A 25,262-nucleotide genomic window follows, 5' to 3' on the forward strand; every position below is an offset into this window, starting at 1 on the left:
TCCTGCTAACGGCTAACTCCGTTAAATTTAATAAATTCTGTTTTCGTGGATGCCTGGATGTTAAACTTAATTGTTGCACCTGGTAAAGCAGCAATGCTGATCATTTTATCAAAGTTGAAAGAATTTTGACAGTTTTTAACTTTCGGTGATGCTGCAGTGTAAGTTTGAGTTTGGGACGTGAAGAAGACTGAGTTTTGGACCCAGATTACTCAGCGAGGCTCCTGACTACAGTAGCCATAATGCTCCAAAAATCCATCAAGCGGTGCGGCTTCGTAGCTTACGAAGTCGTACTAAAACATTTTTGACAGATGTTTGAGCGCCGTGTCGCACATAAAATTAGTTCGAGGTCAGTAAGCACAACCAGAATTCATACATAAGGGGCACCAGATTATAAGGGGAACTGACGATTTTTGAGAAAATTAAAGGATTTTAAGTGCACCTCATAGTGCGGAAATATGGTAATTTCAGTATCAGATGTGCAATCGATGCCTCAAGGTACATATTGGACATCACAAATGTTTGTTCTGTTTTTCATACCTGATAAAAAATATTAATTAAATGTGTGTGCAGAATACTTACCGAATTCAATTCAGTTAAATTAAAAATTTTTATACAGTTCGAAATCACAACAACAGTCGCCTCAAAGCGCTTTATATTGTAAGGTAGACGCTACAATAATGCATACAGAGAAAAACGAAGTAATCATAAGACCCCCTTATGAGCAAGCACTTTGGCGACAGTGGGAAGGAAAAACTCCCTTTTAACAGGAAGAAACCTCCAGCAGAACCAGGCTCAGGGAGGGGCCTGGCCATCTGCTGCGACTGGTTGGGGTGAGAGAAGGAAGACTGGATAAAGACATGCTGTGGAAGAGAGACAGAGATTAATACCAGATATGATTCAATGCAGAGAGGTCTATTAACACATAGTGAGTGAACACTGTCTCTGTTTCAGCTCAGCCGTTCAGTATGATTTGATCAGTCTCTCATGTCATTGTGGAGAATTTTGGCCAACTCTTCTTTACAACATTGCTTCAGTTGATTGAGGTTTGCAGATATCTGTCATGCACAGCTCTCCTGAGGTTCTGTCACATTGTTTCAGTCAGGTTGAGCTCTGGACTTTGTCTGGGTCACTGCAGCACCTTTTCTTTGTCAGCCCTTCTGTTGTAGACTTGCTGCTGTTCTTGGGATCATTGTCCTGCTGCATGACCCAGTTTGACCCAAATGTGAGGGCTGCCTCACATTTGACCCTACAATACTTCTCTATACAGAGGAGTTAAAGGCTGAATCAGTGAGTGCAAGCCGTCTATGTTCTGTGGCTGCAAAAAAAGTGCACATTTATCCAATCATTAAGTATTAAGTATTTCAAAATGTTTTCTTATGATTGTAAGGACAGATGTTTCACATATGTCACACTACCTGCATTCCCTTTAGATTTAGGCTTCTTAGTGTGTCCTATTAGATTTTAACATTTTTATATTTTTATGTTATATTAATGTTATTACAAGTTATTTTCATGTTTTGGCTGCTATAACACAATAATTCCAATCTTTTGGGATAAATAAAGTATTTGTTATCTATTATGTTTGTTCACAGAGAGAAACATTCCTTCTTTAGCCAATTAACTCTACTCATCAGTCTACATAGTTATAATCAAAACATCCAACAATAACCCAAATTATTATTATTTTTTTTAGGGGGAGGGGGGATTTCCAGAACTATTATCCAAATTGGTGAGGAATGTAGGCAAGGAATGTAGACAGAAAAATATTTTTTTGATATCGCATGATGATTTTTGCGGAGCTTTTCCTTTATTAGATTAGATATTGGTAGCGCTAGAAGCAAAGCAAAGGAGGTGGTATAAACAGAAAGGCATGAAGTGACTGGAGCAGTAAATGCTGCAGTTAAAGTGAAAGTCCCCCCGCACTCCACCCCTGAAAAATATTTAATTGTCATTCAAGTCCTGTACAACTTTTTCAATAATCCAAATCAGGCAGCAAAGAGACCACCAACATGTCATTTAATTGAGAACGATCATGTATTTTAATTAGCCTAACCATAACTCAGTAGCATAGCAGTGGTGTACGTTTTTTGTCCATCCATCAGTTTTATGCTGCTTATCCAAGGCCCAGTTGCCAGGATTAAAGTCTAACTAGAGAAGCCTAGCCTTCCTTCTCCCTAGCCACCTCCTCCAACTCATCCAGGGGACACCAAGGGGTTCCCTCAGTGTAATTTCGCCAGTTTTTCCTGGGTCTTTCCCAGAACATTCACCTCAACTGGTGAACCAATCCAATCCTCATCCTAGCTTTAAAGCTGACCCCGGCCACCCTTCAAAGGAAGCTGCATTTCCACCACTTCTATCTGTAATCTTCTTTTTTCCATTACTACCCAGAACTTGTGGCCAAAGGTGAGGGTATAAATGTAGATCGATCGGTAGAGTGACATCTTTTCTTCTACGCTTCACTCTCTCTCAAACGCAATTCGTTGGTGCAGTGTCCTTCGGACGCCACACCAAACCATTGTCAGTCTTCACTCTCCCCTCAGCCGTAAACAAGGCCTCAAGATAGTTCAACTCCCTCATTTGGGGCAGCACCTGCTCCCTGACCAAAAGTGGGAACGCCACAAACTACCTGACCAACTCCTCTTAGCCTTGTAGATCCTGTTTCCCATGGATGCATGGACAGAGAACTTTTAATAATATGTTGGAGAACGGCTACACTGATCATGTTATTGGATTTTTAAAGAACTTTGACCTTATTTTATTTGTTAATGGTCCCTCTCTGTTTCATTTTGGCAACTGAAAGAGCATTGGGACCTCTTAGTTGGATTCATTTGGGATGTAAGCATTGACGGTGGACTTTAAAGGACACGCCCATGTCACAGCAGTCATATTTGAGGAATTGTTATCCGCTCTGTGAGATTGCGAAGGCACGTTCTCCTTGTTTTGTGCTTCTGCAAGTATGCAGAGCCATGTTTCCTCAGACAGGAAGCTCACTGCCCACTTCCTCCTGTTTAATTCCCACTTGTGGGTCCATAAAACTGCTCCTGGGTCAGAAGAAGGGAGGTATGCAAAGAATGTCGCTGTCTGTCTAATGAGCAAGATAATTTACTTTTGAGTCTGGACGGGATGAACCGGCTGGGTTTTGAGAGAGTAAAAGGAGTTTATGAGTCACATAGGAGTCTTTGATCCATTGAACTGTGCAAAACATGCCCTTCTCCCCCCCGACTATGTAACAGAGACCCAGACCTGACTAAATAACTTTTAATTAGTTGCTTAGATAGCTTGATGTCATCATCTCGTGAACCATGATAATGTCAAATTTCTTTTGGCAGCATTTCCAGCCTCTTATGTTTCTTTTCTTCTTCTAGAGTCAGTCTCAATGTACTTCCACGTGATGCTCTGTAACTGACACAAGCTTTCTCGTTGCACTGTAGACATGATCAGGATTAACAGGACGGTTCCTCTGTTGACTCATTGTCATTCAGAAACTTAAACACGAAGTCTTTCTGGCAGATGTGATGGATCAAAACTTTTTAATGTAAAATAATTACAAGGCCCTCTAAACATTTTTCCGTTTATGTTTTTCTATTTTTAAAACTCTAAGATATATCTCAGTTGAGCTTCTTAATGCCCAAATCAAAACTGTGATTCTCTCTGACTTCACATAGCGCTTATTAACTGTCTCGTACCTGCAGGACCTCTTTTCGTTTATATTTTGACAACAGTAAAAACAAAGCTGCCATTTTCTGCGGGCGTATTCATCACCGCTAACCTTGAGTTAAATTAAGTCTAGATTACAGTTATCGAGCTTGTGTGGAATGACCCTATTCTGTCTAATTTACACAAGTTGTGATGCTAAATGTTGGCAGATGGTGTTTTGGTGTAGAGCAGCTGTGTTGTGGTGACGGCCTTAATGTGAGGTCATTATATAGATTGTAATTTTACCTTCTTATCTGATTTTTGTGGCCACTGACAGTTTCATGAGAAGATCTGTACCAGCTGCGTGTGCTTCCTCGGATATGTCCACTCATTAAAAGCTTTCTTGAAATTCGACTAGATTAGGATAATAGTAGACAACAGACATATTCTTTTTTTTCTTTTCAAATTCTATTGTTTGTTGATGAGTTTAATGTCATCTGAGCACCTTTTTGATTTCTAGCAAACGTGGATTGTCACATAAAAAGGATTTTAAGTACATCCATTAATTCAGTAGCTTATAAATCCACCTCTAGCATTTGATTAGCAGTGTTATTATTCTCTTAATTCTGTGGTCTGATATTTCCATATATGCATTTTTTTTGGTGACTTCTCATCAAACTCTTTGTTTGATACATGATTACAGTAAATGATTGACATAATTAAAATTAAATAGATCAAAATTAGATTTATAATAGTTCAAATATGGGTTCTTCTCTGATGTGTTTTCCCTCAGATGAGCACAATGCCTGGCCTGCCCACACGACCCTGTTTCTACGACATTGACCTTGACCCGGTCACGGAGGAGATCACTGGGCTCTTCTGAGCATGCTCCCCAACGTTATTCTCGTGGGTATCATCTCATCTGTATCATATAAATGCTTCTGAAGAAGCTGCCATTGTTTCACTTTACATATTTCACAAGCAGCTATTGACAGTACAGTTCGTTACATCGACTGGCTGCTGGGACTTTGCTGCGTCTCCAGGCTCAGAGGCCCTGCAAACATCTTTGTTTTTGTTTTTTTGTTCCCAGGCTCCCTGCTCTGTTTTCAGGAGCATGGGCTCCATGCATTCACCATAAGGCTCATCTAAACCTGAGCCACTGGCAGGAAACAATTTCTTTCTCTTCCCAGCTGATCCGCATCAAAGCAACATGGAAGAAGAGGGAGGATTAGTGGACCATTAGACTAGCATTATGCTGCATTTGCACGTGTGTCATATGCCAAAGACCATGCCCTACAACCATATATATGTATATCATACATCCTCTACTTGTGTCAACTTTTTTCTGGGTATAGAAGAGTCCATTTTCTTGGATTTTATTTTGTTGTTTCCTTGGATGTCTAACTTCTGTTTGTTTTTCTGGAAAGAAAATCAAATGTCTTAATACAGTGTTGTTGTTTTGTACCTAAATGCAGTGAGTGGGCAAACTTGTCAATTAAGATGCTGGTGTACGCACAAAACGCCCTCATGTGACTTTGAGTTTCCTAATCTGTTAAGTGGTGCTGAATGTTAAAGGTGCTTTACATACACTGAGAAACACTACAAATGTCAATTATGTTCATAATTTCTAAGCAGTTTTTTCTTTAAGTATTAGTAAATTATTTTGTTTTGTGGTTTGACAAGAATATCTGTGCTTCTGTCATGTTATATATGTTGTTTGGAGGTATTTCAGACAATACCAACCAACCAGATTCTGGAGCTTCTTTAAGTGTTACCTTCAGAAAAGATAAAGTCAGCTCATTTTCACTTTTTTTCCATAGAGTGTAAAACAAACAGAGGTAGTACTCTCTGAAAACATCTGGTACAATCCTGAAAGCTGCTGTATGTCAAACATTTCATTTGTCAAAGATCAAAAGTGCCTTATAGCAGTAATAATAAACCTTTTCTTCACTCCAAAACTGTGTATTTCTGTTTTTACGTCAAGCATCAGACATGAGCTCTTTTCTTGCTGTTGTCTCGCGATTCTTTTTGAGATGCCGCGATACAATCGTGCCTCCTTTCACAGATGAAACCTTTAAGATTTTCTGTGCTTTTTTTCATTTCTTCGCATGCGTTTTGGAACGGTGTCTGAAAACAGATGATCCCCCTCACCCCCCAGCAGCACCCCAGGGTGCAACATCTGTCATTATGAGGTGTTTGGGTTTTCAGCATGAAGCCAAGTGTGCATGTGTGCACATGTGTCATAGCTGGCATTCCACACTTTCAAAGTCTCCGTGATATTCTGCGTGTTCACCCGGCAGTATCTGGCACTGGGAATCTTATACAATAGCTCCCCAACAGCAGATTTAGTGTGTGTATGTGTGTGTGAGAGAGAGAGAGAGAGACAGAGACTGAACCCTCTTGTTTTGAGCTGATGACAGATTTAAAGATGTGTTGATAAGTTGTACACTTTGGCATTGCACTGTAATGCGCTGACAGATCCCTGTTTTGTTCGGTTAGAGTTGTTTACATTGAGTTTTTGACTCCATCTGAGAAATTGTTTAGGCTCTCATCTTTTAGCACTTCTGGACAGATTTAATAGATTTTCCAATTTCAGTACCAAGGACAGTGTCCTGTTGAATGTTTCATGTGAGAGGAATTCCAAGAGTTTCTGGAAAATTGGTCCAAATAGTTGAAGCTGAATGATCCTGGTCCCCAAACATCCAATTCACTCTCAGTTGTTTCAGTACTTTTATACTAAAAAAGTGCTACATTAACTGGGTCCTCCATTGAAAGTTATCCAATTAGTTTAGATTCTAGCTGCTCCGCAGTCCTGGGTCTATATGCTATCGTATTCTAGAGCCATCCGGTCTGCAGAAAACTATAAAGTGGCAAGTATCTGCTTTGTGCCTTTAACGTACCCTTACGTTACTGTTTCATAGAGCTCTGAGCATGACATATCTAGTAATGCTTTCAGTGTAATGAGAACATGCTTCCTTTTTCCTCTTTCATGTGACACCAGCATTACATTACTGCTCATTTATTGTGTGGACATACCCTCTGTCTTGCTGTCTCAGTTGGTGTTCATGAGTTTGTTCGAGATTTTACAAGATTGTCAGCTCTGCTTTACATCTGAGTGTTATTGTAATACTGTGTTCAGTTACTCTTCTTGAAATCTCCACATTCATCTTTTCACTGTGGCCCACTAGCTCTATCTTTTCTCCCCGAAACTTTTCTTTGGCTTGTCTATGTGGACAGTAAATGGCAACGTAGACTGGCTTCACTGTGGACAGAGTTTCATGGCAAGCTTGAGCCTTAGTGGTTCCACACTCAAAAAAATCTGTTGTTGGATGAACACAATTTAATCATGGCACCTTTTTCCACGCGATTTAACCAAGTACAATTACCTATTTTTGACCATGTCAAACCAACACATTTGGCATTTGGTGGTTTAATGTAACCAGATTACGTTGGATCAACGTAGTATACTTACATTGACTTGAAGTAATTTGTTGAAGTATGTAAAGTGAAATTTGTTTTAATTCATTCTACACAAGTGAAAAACTTTAGGAAAACACAATGAAATCTTGTTGTTTGAACAACTACTTTGTTAATCAAGGCTGGTAGTCTTGCTTAATGAACCAATATGGGGGTTGATGATTTCATAGAGACAAACAACCATTTGCACTTACATTCATGGGTAATTTAGAATCACCAGTTAACCTAACTCTAATTACACACTGCAAACCAGCCAGATTGTGGATTTGAACCCAGTCCCTTCTTGCTGTGAGGCAACAGCACTAGCCATCACACCACCAGGCTTAACAAAAGTAAGAAAGCTATGATTACAAGGCTTGATGCAGAATTTTCTGTACGTTTTTTGTCCTTGACAGGTTAAACCACAATAAATAGCGATACCATACACGTGGTGTGTGTGTGTAGCTGTCTGCCTCTTAAAACTCCAGCGATTTTTCCTGCAATTTGACATCTAATGTGATCTTGTGAATTTTGTGAGTCCAGGTAACTAACCACTCTTTACTAGATTGTATCATGTCATCTCAACAAGAACAAATTAAGTTGCTGAATTTCGTGCAGATGCTACATGATTTAATTACTTTCACCATAGAAACATGAAATTATTTAGTTCAAATTACAAGTTTGAATCTTGTACATGTATCAGCCACACAAATTCATTTTTTTGAGTGCATGATTGTTTCTGATCATCCTAACCAGTTTCCGATTAATCTTCCCAAAGTCCCGACCTAAACCCTACTGCAAACTTGTTGGCTATGATTTCCTGGCGTGGTCCCTGCTTTTAAGTAATCAAATCAATGAACTCTACCAATTATGCCAGGAAGAGTGGGCAAATATCCAAGCAGAATTATGCCAGGAGCTTGATGATGGCTACCAAAACTGGACTGATCGAGGTGCACCTTGCTAAGGGACATTAAACATCACTTTGGCTGCATCAGAACAATGATGTTACCATTGTTTATTAGATTCAGACATTTTGCCTTATCTTCTAGACATACATTTAAATCAAATCTTTCTGGAAGTCTCAAATAAATCCTAGTCAAAGCCAGGTTACAAAGCCAAAAGGGTTTTAAAAATTCAAAGATGGAAGTCTCCATGACACAAAGCTATTTTTACTGGAGAAAAAATGAAAGATTTATAAAGCAGCGTGAGTGGTCATAAAGATCAGTGTATGTTGCTTTAAATGAGTCCCCCTTATATTACCAGTAAGTAGCAGATGATCTCCAGTCCCTATCAGTTCATGTTGCTGTTATTGTTTCATAGTTGTATAATGTGTCCTGTGTGTTTTACTGTTTGACTGGTTATATCCTGTTATCTCTGAGTGTTTCTCTGTGTAAAGTCTTAATTTGTGTTGTTGCACTACATGCTTGGGTTTGTGTTTTGGTTTAGCTGTCGGGACCCTAAGGCGTGTGTGAACTTGGCTTTAAATGCTTGGACTGTAATTTGTGTGTTCAAAAATTCCAAACAAAATGACACATTGGCTCAACCTACAATTACAATTACCTACAAACCAGTTCTGTAAACCAGAGCAACTGTACACAGACTTCATCAGAACAATGAATCACAGCAAAATGTAAACAAGATTAAAAATTAGGATCTAAAGAGATGTCAGACAGAGAGATTACATCATGGAGCGAATTCAGCTGGAATAACAGAGAAACTGTTTGTTGTGTTGCAAGTGTTATGAAGGTTGTGTTAGTGTTTTTACACGAAGCACAAGAAAGATTGTTCTCTCTGCAACACAAAATGAGTTTTCTTCCTGTTAAAAGGGAGTTTTTCCTTCCCACTGTTGCCAAAGCACTTCCTCATGGGGAGGGGGATTAAAATGCATGATCCAAGATAAGGTGGATGTCAAAGTAAAGCCAGGAGAACCTTTTTAAACAGGAGGAGAAGTCTTACCCTACCCCTGTCATCCTCTTCTCTAACTTTGTCTCCAAACTGATCAACCTGAGCTGTCTCTCTCATGGACTTGTAATTCTGTCCATCCTGCATCTTCAGCTCTGCCCAGCATGTCTAACTACTATTTTGCTGCCGTCACTCTGACACAAATCACCCTGCCACTCATCGTCACTTGTTTGTGGGTTCTTCTGCATTCAGTTTTGCATTAAATATCTGAAAAGCATACTCTGTTTGGGTTAAGATCAAGTGACTGACGTGGCCATTTCTCATTTCTTTGTGAGAAAGTCTCAGGTTGCTTTTGCAGTGAGCTTTGGGTCATTATCCATTTGGACTGTAAAATGCTGTATGACTAATTTTGTAGCATTTGTCTGAATCTGAGCAGAGAGTGTAACTCTGTACACTTCACAGTTCATCCTGCTATTTCTGTCATCAAAAAAACACTAGTGAGCCAGTTCCTCTGCAGCCATACATTTACTTTCCTTCACCATGTATGACCGATCACAAGCTGTCCTCTTTCCCTCTCTATACTTGTCTCTTCCTATCATTCTGGTGCAAGAATAAAGATCAGTGTATGTTGCTTTAAAGCACATTTATCTATCTATCTATCTATCTATCTATCTATCTATCTATCTATCTATCTATCTATCTATCTATCTATCTATCTATCTATCTATCTATCTATCTATCTATCTATCTATCTATCTATCTATCTATCTATCTATCTATCTGGCAAAGTCAAATCGTGTTCTAGAGTGTAACCAGTGGTTTGCACCTCTTAACCACCTTTTGTTATCTTCTTTTCTCATGTTAGATATTCCAGTGAAAAGATACTAAATGCAAGTTCAAAATTCTGAATGAACCGCATCTTTGATTAAATTTGTCATGACAACAAGGGAAGAGGTCTTAGCTGCACCTCTGAAAATCGGGCTCTATGCATAAAAATGTCTTTAATTCCTAAAAAAAATGAATGCATTTTTGTTGTTAAACCACTTGAATTATAAGTCTGCACTTATGATGTTTGCCACTTCTGCTCAAACTTGTCGGATTTCTGCCCTCGTGTCATTGCTGTGTTTTTAAAATTGCTCAAATTTAATTTACAGGAACAGAACAAAACTAACGGATTAATGCGGCGTGTGAATAAAAGGCCCTTTATCCTTTTAATTACTTGCCCTCCTCTTCCCTCGTTTGTTTATCCTCCATCAGCACCGGCTCTGCTCCTGCAAGGCGTGCCGCTGCACACCGGAGCCCCCCATGTGATACTGACGGGAGATGCAGGAGGTGGGGGCGTCCTGAAAGAGTTTGCCAGTCCCGACGCTTCATCACTCCAGATCCAGGCCACCCCGCGGCGGAGCTGCATCGTACATCGGACGCTTTGGATATTTGCTCCCTAAACACAGTAGTTCTGCTCTGGCTGCGTTTATTGCGGAGGCTTTTTTAGACCGTAAGTAGCCAAAGACGAAAAGAGTTGGCCATGGGAGCACAGAACTCAGCGCAGCAGGACGGGAAGAGCCAGGAGGATGCCTCAGCCTCAGCTTCAGCCTCCGCCGGGGATCTCAGCGCAGAAGTGAAGGCGCACCAGGAGGGAGACAGCGTCCTGGACAGCAAGGTACAGCCGACACTTGCGCCTTTTTAGCTCTGTCACAGTAAACAAGACCCCCCCCCCCCCACCCCCAGCCCTGCACGGTGAGCAGAGACAGACCCGGTTGCGGGGGGCTGTATCTGCGTCTGCTTCCAGCTGTAAAAGCTGTCGTTTTGTGCATTTATTGTGAGTTTACCTACATGTTTGCAAACATACCTGTCGCCCCCCATCCCGCCTCCCCAGCCTCAAATCATGTGCTTCGCTGTGTGCATGAGTAATGTGCTGCAGCGCACCAGCTCCATGTGCGCCTGACGCTGTTTTTGCTGAGTAATGGCTCGAGTCTGCAGTCCCGCAGTAATAAAACGCCAGCAGCAGCTCAGCTTGGTCCAGGTTTACAGCCACACAGGCCATCGTTTAGTCCCGGATAACGAGCATATTTTTCTTTATAGAATAGGAACTGATTGATTTGACTGTTTTCGGCCAGCTTTTACCGGGAGAAATGACGGATGTGATTCTCACAGGGACCGATGATTGCATAATTAATGTTCCTTTACAGCAAAAATTGTCAAAAGTTATTTTTATACTTCATCATAAACTATTAATCCCAATGTTCTTTGTAATTCCCACATCTTTTTAAAGATGGCAGAAAAACGTAAAAAACAAACAAACAAACCCCCAAACAATTAAAACTAAGAAAATGAAATGTGTTAATAAACAGAAATCTGATAGATACTCAGATTTTCATTCCATAATTTTAAAACTACATGCATTACAGTTCAAGAGGTTTTTGGTGATGTTGTTAGTTCAATGTCAATGTTGATGTTAGAGCACTGAAGAAGCACCTGTTTTTATTTTATCTTTGCAAGACAGGAAATAGTTAAAATGCCTGTTATAATGTCTCAAAGCCCAAGGTGCCACCACTTTAACAGTCTTAGACACAAAGATGAAAACATTCAGTTTTTATCTAGCACCAAATCCTCTCAGAGGAAATCAGAGAAGGTTTGGCATTTGTGCTTGAGAAATGATTGATGCGGGAAAATAAACAGGCCCACTGATCAGCTAATTATTTAAACCTTTCCCTTCAAATCAAATCCAATCAAATCAAGCACTTTGATCTCGTGACTCAGCTGTTAGGAGTAAACAGCATTAAAGTGCTTTACATTTCCCATATGCCGGGCAGTTTTCTAACTCTAGTGTCACATTTAAGTCAGATGACACTTCCCGAGTCCCTCTGAAAGTGCAAGACGCTGCCTGCGCAGACAGCAGAGAATTTAAAGATAATGAATGTATTTTTATTTCTTTATTTTTTTTAAACTTTCGTTTTGTTTTTTTCCACATTTGAAATTAAAATTATATAAAATATCCCTATTCCAAAAAGCTAATATGCTGTTTTCACTGCTTTAGCCCTGGACCATGCTGGGGTCCAGCTGCCACCACCTGAGGTATCCTGCAAACACTGCACTCTTACCAATGTGTCAGTTGCTCAGTATTGTGTGAATGCATATTTGGAAAGTGCCTACTAAGAACTATTTATGTCTTCACCTTCTGCTCTGTTCACGCCTCACATAACCCATCGGATTTATTGAGTGTTTTATAGATTAGAGGGCAACAGGTTACATTTCGTGGCTCATCTCAGTCTCTTTAAGGTCAGCAGAAAGGTCACATGATACTTTGGGTGGGAGGTGTTGGTGGGGGTGGTGGTGATGGGGGGGAAAGGGGCGGGGGTACATTAAGAATCTAATCCAGATTTGAATCACGGTCGTTGCTTCTTGTTTATTTCCAAAGAACGTCTGTGTGGTGGTTGGACATTTTAGCCTCAAGCCTCGAGCTCTTATCTCAGGCGTCATCATGGATTGCAGTGTTTTCACTTTTATTTCCAAGTAACTGTGGGGACTTTGTCATATGCAATATTTCAAACGTCCCGGGGTGTTTTAGGTACATCTTTTATTCTCTGTGATTTCAACCGTGACAGGTTGGAACAGTTTGTGATTCCCAGTCTACGTCTCTGCCACTGACAGTAAATTTCCAGTCATGCTGTTTTGCTGTTTCTACATCAGTAATTACCAGCTAGTATCAAATATTAGTTATTTGTGGAAAAATATGAGAATTTGTAGGACAGACCTTTATTTCTAATTGGAGCAGAGTCACGGATCTTTAAGAAGACTTTTTACCCCCTCGAAAAAAAGTGAAATTTACTAACTTTTCCTCTCAGCTGGAGCGATCTGACTTTGCACGCTGTCGCAAGCATGAGCCTCTAGTCATGGGTAAATGGATGTTTTCTTCTCTAGTGGTTTGTTTAGTATGTGTGGTTCAGTAAAAGGGAAAATACCACCTGCATGGAAACAACACTGAAAACAAGGTTTGCGTGTTCTCGAGTAAGAGTCACCACTCGCAGAGAAGATGTTGCTGCTGATTCTTTTCAACGCCACTTCCACTGAAAAGAAAACCCATCACATGTCTAAAATGAGAAAAGGAAACATTTTGAGAAAAGTATCAGTTCATTCAATTTCTTCATTCGTTCTTTTGCCAAGAGTTTGTTGGGGAGACCTGGGTGTAGGATGGGTATCGAAAACCGGTTCATGTTGAGAACCGGTTCCCACTGTTTCAATTCCTTGGAATTGTTTGCCATTTTTGCAAACGATTCCCTTATCAATTCCAGTCGCCCCGAATGACGTCAACACGTTACGGAGCGTCATTTACCTGGCAGGAAACATGGCGCCTAAGCGGCTCAAACGCTCAAAAGTTTGATTATACTTTACGAGAACGGATGACAACTTGCAATACTTACAAAGTAGATATTTCATTTAAGGGAGGAAACACTACGAATATGCAAAAGCTCACAAAACACGCGATGACCTTAAATGAATGTCATGTTTTTAATTCCGCTCCGGATTCGTGAATCTCAACCCAGCAGCAGCGGTAACGTTTGCACGTCCTCTCCCGTTAATGCGGCAGGTATTATGTTAGCGCGATCTGCCTTATTACAAAACCTGCCATTACTGTGCATTTAGGTGACCATGATGAGAGAGACAGACAGAGGCTGGCTCAGATGCTGGCAGTTCTCGCTGCAGTCTACTGGTAGCGTCTCCTTTCAGGCCATGATAGACGAATGTCACCGAGCAGTGACTAAGTTTGTGGTAAAAGGCTTGCACAGCAGATGCTCCGATTTTCGGTAAGTGAATGTGTTTAATTGTAGGCAGGGACATTACTGGATATTCTTGTGTAATTGTTACAGAATAATTTATGTTATACTTTGTTATTGCTACAGAAGAATATTTATGTTATTATTTTACATTTACATTTTTTTTCCTGGGGACCCTGTGACACCCCATTGAAGAGCCGTAGGCTGGATCTCTTAAGATCTCACTGTTGGGTTTGTAAGGCCATGTTACTCCTAAATTTCTATCTTGTTCAAAGAGAAGATATAAAATAAAGTTCTAAGCTATTCGACCTTAGTGTTCTCCTTTTTTAAAAATAAGAATCAATAAGAGAATAGATAAAGAATCGAATTGTTAAACAGAATCGAAAATAAGATAAGATAAGATAGAACTTTATTAATCCCTCGGGTGGGTTCCTCTGGGAAATTCGATTTCCAAAAAAGCACAGCACCGACAGAAGTTACAGAGTTACAGAATATTATATATACACACACACACACACACACACACACACATATATAAATACAGAGACAATATAAATAAAATATACGAAGGGGATAAATAGAGTAAATAGGAATAAAAAATAAAAATACAAGTGAATTGCACATTTCAAGTATTGAGTCTATTGCACTGTTGACTGTTTACAAAAGTATTGCACAAAAGGTATTGCACAGTGAGGTGAAGAGGCACTACAGCTTAGTTGTTCCCCCCTCCTTTGTCCTCCTGTTTCCCCTCCCTCTCCCCTCCAGAGAGGAGTGGGGATCAGAATCGTGAAAATCTTATCAATACCCATCCCTACCTGGGTGGGAGCATATGTTGCTTTAAATCCTTTGTATGCCTTTCAGTACTGATGGTGCCTTTCCAGATGTGCAAGCTGCCCATTCTATAGGCACTACCACACCCCCATATCATCAGAGATTTAAGCTTTTGAGTGCTGATGACACGCTCTTTAATGTGTAGAAGATGTTGCTGTGTTCACGTTTTCCTAAAAGAATTTCACATTTCGATTTGTCTGAGCACAGAACAGCCTAAATGAACTGAAGCCATCTTTCTGTGATATTATATACCATAGATGATGAGATGATCAAAGTCTTCACAATTGTTGAACCTCTGCCAATCTTCAACTCTGAGAAGCTCAGCCTCTACAAGATGCTCTTTTGTTATGTCCATTCATTTTGCTCACCTGTTGCCAAATTAACCCGTTTTTTCTCAAAATAGTTCATTTTCTCAGTTTAAACCTTTGACATGTTTTCTGGTTTCTGTTGTTTTCTTCATTCCCTGATCTGTTACTTTTTTAATAATGTCTTTAAAAAAAACTCCTCAAACTAAAACCTTCCTAAAGTTTTTTTTTTTTTTTTTAATGAATCACTTGTTTGTCCAGCAAATAAAAATCTCAACAACGGGCACACATAATCTAATTAAAAGAAGCCAGAAGCTAGAGCTTTGGCTGTGTTTTGTATGAAAGTGAGATTTTAAAGACTAAACAAATACTTCCACGTCAGTTAAACTGACAGGTATTTGACCTCTAGTCAGGACTTCAGACGTTTTCTTGCTGTTTTCCTTTTAAACCTGTGTGTCGTCCAGCACAGAGGAGAACCATGACCTTGTCTGTGGCTCCCAAGTATTTTATACTTGAACCAAAAGAAAGGAGTCGCTGGAAAACTGCTGTTTTCTCTGTAAGTGATACACGTCTATCTAAGATGAAAACAGATATTTTAAATCCATTTATTCAGAACAAACATCAGAGTTAGACAAAGCATGTAATCTTTAAGGGTCTATTTTCACGTACATTTGTATAATATGTTGTATTTTAGGGCGAGAGCGGGAAGCGTGTGAGTGCTTTGTTGGTTGTAGCGGTTGGAGCCTTCGTGCTTGATACGCAGTCAATAAATATCCTCCTGACTCCACAGAGGAATGTTAGAAATGTCTCCCTCTCCACCAGCGCCACGGCCCGCCTTGCTCATACCTCTCTGTCTCCTCGACCTCACCAGTGGTATCAAAACGATCACATTACGCTTGTAATTTAAGTAGGTGTTTCCGAGACTTTTTTCTTTTTAACGCAAAAATGTTTTTCTTTAACCCAGCTCTGCTGGCTTTGCTGCTGTTTACATGACATACTCTGTGAACTTAGAGGCTCAAAATAAGAAAATAAACAAGTTTGGCCAACACAAATGAAAAAAATAGTTAAAATGAAGAATCAAAGAATTTAGATTTCACAGTACTACAACTCCTTCTTCTTGTCTCTCTATAATGCTTTTATACATAATATAGCTAGAATGTAGTCTATAGATATAGAATCTGCTGCACTGGATTCTGTTCGGAGCACAACATGTAACCTCCTCTTGTGAAAAACTCCTAAAATATTAAGCCTGAATTTTTAAGAATAAAGATATAAAACCTTGCAAAATTTGGGAATACTTGCTACCTGATGGTCAGTGCATACATTTATGATTAATACATAGGAGCAAATTGTTTAAAGCAAAGGTCTTCTTAGCTCTCTGATTATTTAATATTGATTAGAGTGATTCAGCAATGCCTGGAAAAGTTTCCAGGGGTCATCACCTGGGTCGGGATGGTCATGAGCATCAGATCTTTGCAGGGAAGGATTTCTACAGAGAAAGACCCCTGCAAAATACTCATGGAAAAAAGTAATAATGTTTGCAAAAGTATGAAAAGAAATATAAGTTATGAAATATTAGCATAGCTGAAGTTTAATGTGATGGTACTGTGAGGATTATTCCTAATCGCTATTCTGCAGCTCTGATCTGAAAAGCTATCGAGCTATCGAGCGTGCTGCCATTTAACTTAACTGTGTGATTGTAAGCACCCTGATAGTGGCTGAGGTAACATGTGACCATGATGTGACACCTTTGGGTTTTTGAGGTGTGAGGCACTGTGAAAAACTAAGTGCATCCTTACTGCCTCTGTAGAAATTAAGAGGATAAGTAAAATCCAGGTGCTGATTATCGAATACATGTGTGAGCACCTGCAAAAAAGCAGGATTTCTGGAAATTTGCTGGTCTGGACTAATCAGTTGTGTGTTAACATAATGACATTAGCTTCTCAGGAGCGGATGTCCAAGCAGATCCATCTCAAATTCAGACTGTGCAATACTCAGAGAAACTGCAAAATAAACCCCGTAAGGCTGGGCCAATATTTTAGGCTTGTTTTGAAGAGACAGTACCTGGACACCTCGCACTCACTGAGCTGACCATGTACCAACGTGTCCCAGAGTCCAAATGTGAAGCCGTCGGTCTGACAACAAAACGTTTAGCCGTGCAAAAGGAAAATGATGCCAAGCACAAAAGAATGACTCCAAAAGAAAAGACTCATGACATTGCAATCGCCCAGACAAAGTAAAGACTGCAAACTGATTGAAATGCTGTGGTGGGACCTCAAGAGAGCTGCCAACAAACCTCAATGAACTGAAGTAATGTTGTAAAGAAGTGTGAACCAAAATTCCTCCACTACAGTGTGAGATCCTGATAAAGTCATACAGAAAATGATTCTACAAGCTACTAAACCATACTGACTGTAAGGTGATGATCAGTGGCACTGTAGGCCTCCTCCGTTTAGTGGTGGCTGTTACAGTCTGATGTAGGTTTATTTTACTCCTCTTGGAGTGAAATGATATCTTTTACAGATTAAATCTTTATCATGTATTCCCGAGCTGAACATTCACAAGTATTTGTTAGGCACTTTTCACGGGCACCTTCCATTCAGAGCTCCTGCTTACATGGAAAGTTAATTATGGCACTGTGACCTTCATTTTAGGTTAATGTACAGCCTGACAGTGGTGTCTGCAGAAGACAGTGTTTCCTTGTTATGAGTGTATATCATGGAAACAGTACGGACATTGTTCATAAGGAGAAGGTTTCAGTCTTATGATGATTTATGGGTATGGATTTTAGAGGCCTTTGGACTCGTGAAATTAATGTTGCACTGCGGGATCTCAGTTCTTTGAGCACACTGGAAGATTTCGGTGTTTGTAGGGTTGCTGCTTCAGCTTTAGGACGTTACTGGGCTTGGAGTGCAAAGGGATGCAGGGATCCTGCAGTCAGAATGTATCACAGTGCATGTGTTCTCTTTAGTTTCCTTTTTTGCAGCCCAGTTAAATTGGAGTTGGATGGGAGGTGTCTCTCAATGCAGTGTCAGAGTTGCAAAAGTAAATTCTTATTGTTTTAAGTCGCATGCACAGAGACTTTGAGATTAAACAGAGCAAGCGCACTGCAAATACCCACCTAGACACGAGGCCTAGGATGGGAGTCAGATCCTCCTCCCCTCGCAGAGGCAGCGGCAGGTGACTCCAATGATCCAACGTCATGTTATGTAATGTAATGTGCGCTGATTAAAGCTCGTACGTTCCTGTGTAATGAGCTGCGGCTGATCAGACGCTGCTCTGGCTCTGATTATCCTGTTTGGAGGGAGAGATGAGAGGGAGGCGGAAGGGGGTCAGACAGAAGATCCATTGAGGATGGGCCGGCATGGAGACAAGTGAGGAAGCCCCTCTGTGCACCAGGGGAGGGGGGGTGAAGAAATGCATTTTGGGTGGACAATGAGAAGAGGGGGCGAGCATGGAGCACAGGGAGAAAAAAGTTTGAGAAAGAGAGAGTTACATGGGGGGCCTGCCAGTGTGACACAAAGCCAGATGAATCAGTCAATTGTGTTCTCAGTCCTCCCTTTGGCCTGATTTTAAAAGGACACTGATGATAGAGGTTGAATGAAAATAGGCTCAGGTAAAAAGAAAGAAAGAAAGAAACGTGCTAAAGACTGTTACTGCCATCACAGGATAATGTGAGTGAATGAACATTGATTTACTTTCCACTCTGCAGTTACAGCTACCTGCTTCATTCAGCAGTTTTATCAACTTTATATTAAGGAAGAAAACAAAGGCACACAAACATTTCAAATTTAGAAGCTTCATCGAGGCAGAAAAAGTTTCAGCACAAACAGACGTTTCACCTCCCCGCCCCGGTGATGACGCCCTTTTAAACACCTGTAACATGTAATGATTGAGATTTTAGTGAGTTAACAACTCTCAGGAACAGTTTCTAGTCCCCACTACCTGGGGATGTCCACCAGTTGGATGTTGGTTTTACTTCAGACATACTTGTTGGTTAAATTCAGATGTAAATAGACTGTGATGGACTGGCAACCTATACAGGGTGTACCCCAACTCTTTCCTAATTACAGCTGAGATACGCTCATGTAACCCTAAACAGAATCAGTGATTAATATAAACAATGCAACAATCATACAGCTTATATATGACATGTGCCTTATATGTCATATGAAGGGTTAGCAATCTACTATCTAAAGAACCATTTTGAGCAAATTTTGATTTAAAATAAAATTCTATAGAGCCATAAAACATCAGTGAGTTTTATCATAAAGGTGATGCACACCATTAAAATTATGCAAGGCATGATTTTATACCACGTTTTTGTGCATATGAGTCAAATAAAAGCCTTCTTAGTGACCTTTTTTTGTAAACACCTGTTCGTACCACAGCTTTGGAGGTTGAGCAGAATAATGAGGATGAGGCTACAGGTGATAGACACAGGTTATCCTACGGTTTATCACATTTTTACAACTGAGGAATCTGCAGAATTACAACAATGACAATGAATTAAAATATTCAAAAACAGCCATTTTTTTACTTCCACGTTAATATTTTGGTAGTTTTTGTTTGTCACAGCCACTGGGGGCTAAATGCACTAAATAGCTTCAGTGTGTTTGGTTGATTAGATATTTGTGTTAAGGAGTATACCTAATGAAGTGACTGATAAGTATTTTATATTACTTTATTATAATATAGGTGCAAGCACAATTAAACTACAACAAATAATGAACCTCCCATGGTTTTTTTTTTTCTAAAAGGGAAATCAAATTTAGAAAGTTTTTTTTCCTGCTCTTGTTGAGGTAAACAGGAAGTGTCTCACTTCTAATTGGTCTGTTCTAATTGCTCACACATCTCTCAGATACACTGCCAGATCCATAAAAACAGGCGTGGGTGTTTGAGGATGTGAAAAACCAGGGGTCTTTTGTTCCTCTTTACCCATCAGCACTTGGGGGAAAAAACTGCATTGAAACATTATATAATATTTTTTTTCTGTTTTTTAGTTTGTTTTTCTTTTACTGGCGTCTTTTGTGTTTCCGCCTCTTTTTTCCACCTAATTATCCAATAAGCTGTTTACCCTGCATATCATTAAGCATTTACATCAAGAAATGATTCAAATGAACTGAAACAAATTCTATTAAAATGCAGTTAGTGTCTGCTTCTTCTCATAATACTGAAAACTGTATATTTTTCCCTACAAATCTGCAGTGTACGTGTATGTGAATGTGATGCAGCTAGAAGTAAAATCCACCGAAAGAAGAGAAAGAAAAGTTTTTTGTTTCTTGAAAATGAGATTATTTCTTGATGTGTTCTGCAGTTGCTGACAAATAAAGATACTTTCTACGGGTTCCAACAGCAGGGAGCTCTGCATTTTTAAGCAAAAATATACACCTTCCTGCTGTAACCCTAAATGCGATATGTATGGAAGCCCATTTCCGCTACTAAAAAACAAACAAACAAAAGTTTCCATAACAGTTAGCAGCGCTGAATCGAAATTTTTAGTTATTTTCTCGAAATTTCGACTTATTAACTTGAAATTTTGAGAAAAGTAACTTAAAATTTCGAGTTAGAGCTGCCAATCAGTAATCCACGTGAATGACATCATTTCCTTGTTACCCGGAAGCTGAAGCGCTCAGCTACAAATGCTACAGCTAAGCTACCAGCCAGTCATGAATGCACAAATTGCTGAGTATTTTCAGCGTGGCTTCACAAATGATCACATCTTTTTGTTATTAGCTGAATCACATGCCGTTACTATGAGCAAACGTACTCTCCAAAGCGCCAATTTGTTGCAGTACGGTTTTGAGTGTGCATTGCGCTATATCCTCCCAGGTAGCAAGAAAATGACATCATTCACGTAGATTACTGATTGGCAGAGCTAACTCAAAATGTCGAGTTACTTTTCTCAAAGTTAATAAGTTGAAATTTCGAGAAAAATACGGATACTTTTTTTAGTGGCGGAAATGGGCTTCCATAGATTTGTCTCTAACTGGAATCAAACCAGTGACCTTTTGTTTGCCAATAACCAGAGCAGATAACCACTACATTATGGAGCCTTCTGCAGCTGGGGATAAGCAATAGACTACTTTAGACACTGGAAGCCTTTAGCTCCTCATACTGAAGAACACTTACATTTTAAGTTGATCATAACTAGTACACACCTTGAAACTGCGGCTTTTGCAGTAATTTTAAGACACAAGCAGCTCCCTTATTTCCCAGAGCAGATTCATCCACATGTTTGATTTGGCTCAGATTTTATGGCACATGGTCCTCCTGATAAAACCTTCCCTTTTATCCTGGGATTGACTCTAGGAGTACATTACTTTATGCCCCGTGAGGCTTGGGGATCCCCTGGAACTGGGGATGTTTTACATGTGAGATGACCTCTAACCTTTAGGCCATGTTGAACTTAAGGCCACTGCGATTTTTTTGTATATACCCTTATAGTATCAGTTTGAAAAACCTACGTGACTTCCTCCTCGAGTTATCGCATTCACGAGATTTTCAGAAAACTTGACCTCTGACCCCATGCGTGTATAATGACACCGCCCATTTATTATTGTAACCATTATAAACACAGAAAAAAGAGACATGGAGCTAATCAGGTGTTGGACATGTTTGCTATTTTGTTAGTGATGTAATTTAAGTGCGTCACCAGAAATAAGAAAATTATTTTATTCACTTTAGACGTTACACTGTTTTTCTTTTCTCCTTTTCTGTGGAGATGGTGGGAGGAGGTTTTGAGAACTGGGAACTGTTGTCTTGTGGTGATGATACGTTATTGAATATCTCAGGTTTGCCCTGCCAGACTTGTCTTGTCCACTGTCCCGCAGGGACCGTTATAGCTACTCTGTCCAAATCAATCATTTTGATTGGACTGATTCTCCCACATCAGCATCCCTAATATGTGCAGCCTTTCAACACTGCTTTGCCCAGTTTTGTGTCTTCATGTGGAAGCAAAGATAAAGCAGAGTGGAAAGCCTCAAGAGTTATTGTCCCCTGAATGCCTAGTGTGTTATATTTGATATATAAATTTTTGAGCCTTCTACATCACCAGAGTGATTTTGTTTTCCTCCAGAAAAATCTAAATAAATTGCAAAAATAAATAAATAAATAAAAATAAATAATGCCAGATGTAGCAAACATGTTGCAAATTAAAACTCATATATGCAATTTAATATTTATTTCATTTAAAAAAACTCCAGATGGTTCAATAATCACTTCATTTTAATGGTTTCAAAATGTTATTTGCACATTACATTAAATTGATGAGTATGCACAACCTTTCACAGTTAGGTTACGATCGTACACATAATATGATTAAAGTATAATTGCTTTACAGGGCCACGCCTATCCAACAATTCTGTTTGCATGACCCAGGGAATGTGATTTGAGGAGTTTTAGTTAAGGCGTTTGCTCTTCTAGCAGTGTCCTTCGTGTGGTGCTCATCGGGCATGAGTCATGTGGTTTTTGCACAGTTTGAAGTCCCTCAATTCAGTTAACATCCCACCTCAACTCCATTAAGAGCTTGCTGGATTCGCTTGTCAGCCTTGCCTCTGCTTTCTTCTTTCGCAGCTTCGTGAGTCATCATTTTATCTTTCCCCACACCTCTGAGCTCATGCTCTGCACAGCGTGGACTTACAGTCGCTTTCTGTATTTTGCTGTCTGCCTCTCAGCCTGTTTGTTGAAACAGAGTGGGGCACAATGGGCAAAAAGGGTGGAAATAGCCCTAAAAGAGTATTCCCTTTGATTTTATAACCAAGCAATTATGTTGAAATTCCACAGACATGATCATGTGTAGTCCTTTCACACGCCCCACACAGGTTCATCTGATCTGCTGTGAGGCTAATGGAAACAATTACATGCGGCTTAGTGTAAACAAGTGTGAAATTAAGCCACGTATTTAAGATGATGGCATCCTTGTTTTTAGCTTTGAAAAAACAAAGCAGTAGCATTCTTTTTCATTAAATAGTCCTTTTTTTTGTTGTTTTTTTTTAGGGCTTTAAGAGGTAGAAAAATCGTATAATTCATAGCTCCCCCCCACACACCCTCTCTTGCACTCACTCACCTCGCTCGCTGCCTTCCTTTCTGTTGCTCTTTTTAACACATCCATTTTTCATCAGCTTCGGTCCTGATGCAGCACTAGCTGCATCACGGAGCGCAGTGGAAGACGTATGAGGTCATGTTTTGTGTGTGTATGTGTGTTTCCGGTACCGGTGTGTGTTTGTGTGTTCTGGTGAGAGTCGGGGTATTTGAAGGACAAACAGTGAGTCATAGCCTGTGCACAGCTGCTTTTTCGGAGATGCTCGTGTGGGGCAGTGTGGTCACTGTAATCCTCACAGCTGAGGTGTGCTTACTGTATTAACTCCTATCTTTATTGTAGTCTTATAACACCTCTGCCTCAATCAGATTTAACGTGCTAAATCTGTCAAATGCTCATAATATTTATAGAACAGCCTAATTTTTCATACCAAGATTCGACAAGGTGCTGGAAACATTACTCTGAGACCACATCATCAGATGTGGTGACTGTGGTTTTGAGTAACTCATTGTTATGTTCAAGAAAGCAATTTGAGGTAAAATTCTCACCCTACGAAATGTTGCAGAAATTGAGGCTTTTTTCAGAGCAGGCCTAATTTTTCCGATTATCTTTTATCCATTTTTGAAGCACTCGTGTGATATGTAGTCTTTCCTGTTCTTAGACGTAAGTGGCACCTGGTGTGATCTGTTGCTGTAGCCCATCTGCTTTAAGGTTTGACCTATTCTGCATTCATTTTAAGTTACTATTAAAGTTACTCCTATTTAAGTTACTGTTACCTTCCTATTAGCTCAAAGCTGTCATTCTACTCTAACTTCTAGTCAAGCCATTTTCTCCCAGAGAACTGCCGCTCACTGGATAGTTTCTCTTTTTGTGGGAAAATAGACAGTCCAGCCTAACAATTTAAGACTTCACTTGCACTTATTTAAATTTAAGTCAAGGCAATTCATTTTTATTTATATACCGCCAAATCACAACAACAGTACCTTCAAGGTGCTTTATATCTTAAGATAAACACCCTATAAAGAGAATCAGATGACCCCTATGAGTAAATGACTTGGCGACAGTGGGAAGGAAAAAAACCCTTTTAACAGGAAAAAGCCTGGGAGGTAGGGGAGGCAGCCATCTGCTGTGACCAGTTGGGGGTGAGAGGACAAAGAAAAACAATTTTGTAGCCTATGTCACAAACTAAGGATAATGAAACAGTCCAGCTCCAATGTAGGCGACCCTATTTGCCTAACTAAAGGTGCTGTTAGCCCAAACCATATGCTGAGTACATTAAACTGCCTTACCTTGGCTCTAAATGGGATCTTGACACACAAATGCTGTTACTAAATGATTAGAAACATATAGCAGAAGGTTTTGCTTGAAACCTCTCAAAGTGTTACTATGTAACCACAAACAACCATTCACAGCTTCACTGAGTTGAGGATTGAAATATATCCTTGATAAATGAACGTAACAAGATGAGGAGACCAACACTGAGGTGGTTGTTTTCTTGCCAGAGTCCACCCTCAGTGCTCATCTCATCATATAATTTCTCTCACATGTGTGTTTTCATTGCATTTAAATCAAATGGCACACTGCAATATGTTAGGAAACTTCATTTAAAAGACCCAAATAAGAATTTTTCTGTCAAGTCAAGCTAATGGGTTAATATCCCTATTAGTGTTAAAGCCGTAATAAATCAGTCAATTGGCTGTAATGTGGAAGGTGTTAGCTCGCAATTACAAGCCCACAACTGTCACTCGTTCATCTTTAAAGCTCAGTGTTTTAAATGACCTCAGCTGTCAGCCGTACAGTGAGCGCTGCTGTTAAAAATGTGTTGCCTCTTGGAGAAAGGAATTGCTATAGGGAAAGAGTCAGAACATGACTACAAGTAACTGGAATTTATCTATTTTATGACAGTACATGGATATTTGGAGATTTATAGATCGGTAGGTAGGTAATTTGTTTCAAACAAATAAATGAAATTGTAGTAGTCTGAAAGGGACTAGAACAGTAGACGTTTAATACATAAAACCCCCGAAACAAACACAAAGTAAACTTTATACAGACTTCCTATCTCCTCATTGGCTATAGAACTGTTGACATAACAGGTTTTCATTTCCTCTGTACTGATATTCCTCAGTGTTTTAAAGTGATTTTACAGGCTAAACAAAAGAGCAGTTGGACTAAAGCAGTTTTTTAATTATAAATTATAAACTGTAAATGCAAACGTCCTGTTAGCAGGTTTGTGGTGTTAAATAAAAACACTTCATCATATTAAGAAACAACCAAACAGCTTTTCATATTACAATACTGTTCTGTCTGCATGAT

General features: G+C 39.7%; 2 protein-coding genes across 2 annotated transcripts in view; both read left to right on the plus strand.

Moving 5' to 3' along the window:
* The window catches only part of mthfd1l (methylenetetrahydrofolate dehydrogenase (NADP+ dependent) 1 like), a 46,451-nt gene extending 40,864 nt beyond the window's left edge, over positions 1-5,587 (plus strand). The window contains exons 27-28 of the mRNA XM_085383076.1: positions 4,430-4,542; positions 4,727-5,587. Coding sequence (XP_085239202.1) covers positions 4,430-4,519 — 90 coding nt within the window. The 3' untranslated portion in view covers positions 4,520-4,542; positions 4,727-5,587. The remainder of the gene's footprint in view (positions 1-4,429; positions 4,543-4,726) is intronic.
* A 4,812-nt stretch (positions 5,588-10,399) lies between these two features.
* akap12b (A kinase (PRKA) anchor protein 12b) overlaps positions 10,400-25,262 on the plus strand; it is a 52,704-nt gene continuing 37,841 nt past the window's right edge. The window contains exon 1 of the mRNA XM_085381256.1: positions 10,400-10,654. Within this exon, the coding sequence (XP_085237382.1) occupies positions 10,520-10,654 (135 nt within the window). The 5' untranslated portion in view covers positions 10,400-10,519. The remainder of the gene's footprint in view (positions 10,655-25,262) is intronic.

Source organism: Rhamphochromis longiceps, linkage group LG15, assembly GCF_057381845.1.
Source record: "Rhamphochromis longiceps isolate RC_006_pf linkage group LG15, R_longiceps_female_GT1.1, whole genome shotgun sequence".
NCBI lineage: Eukaryota > Metazoa > Chordata > Actinopteri > Cichliformes > Cichlidae > Rhamphochromis > Rhamphochromis longiceps.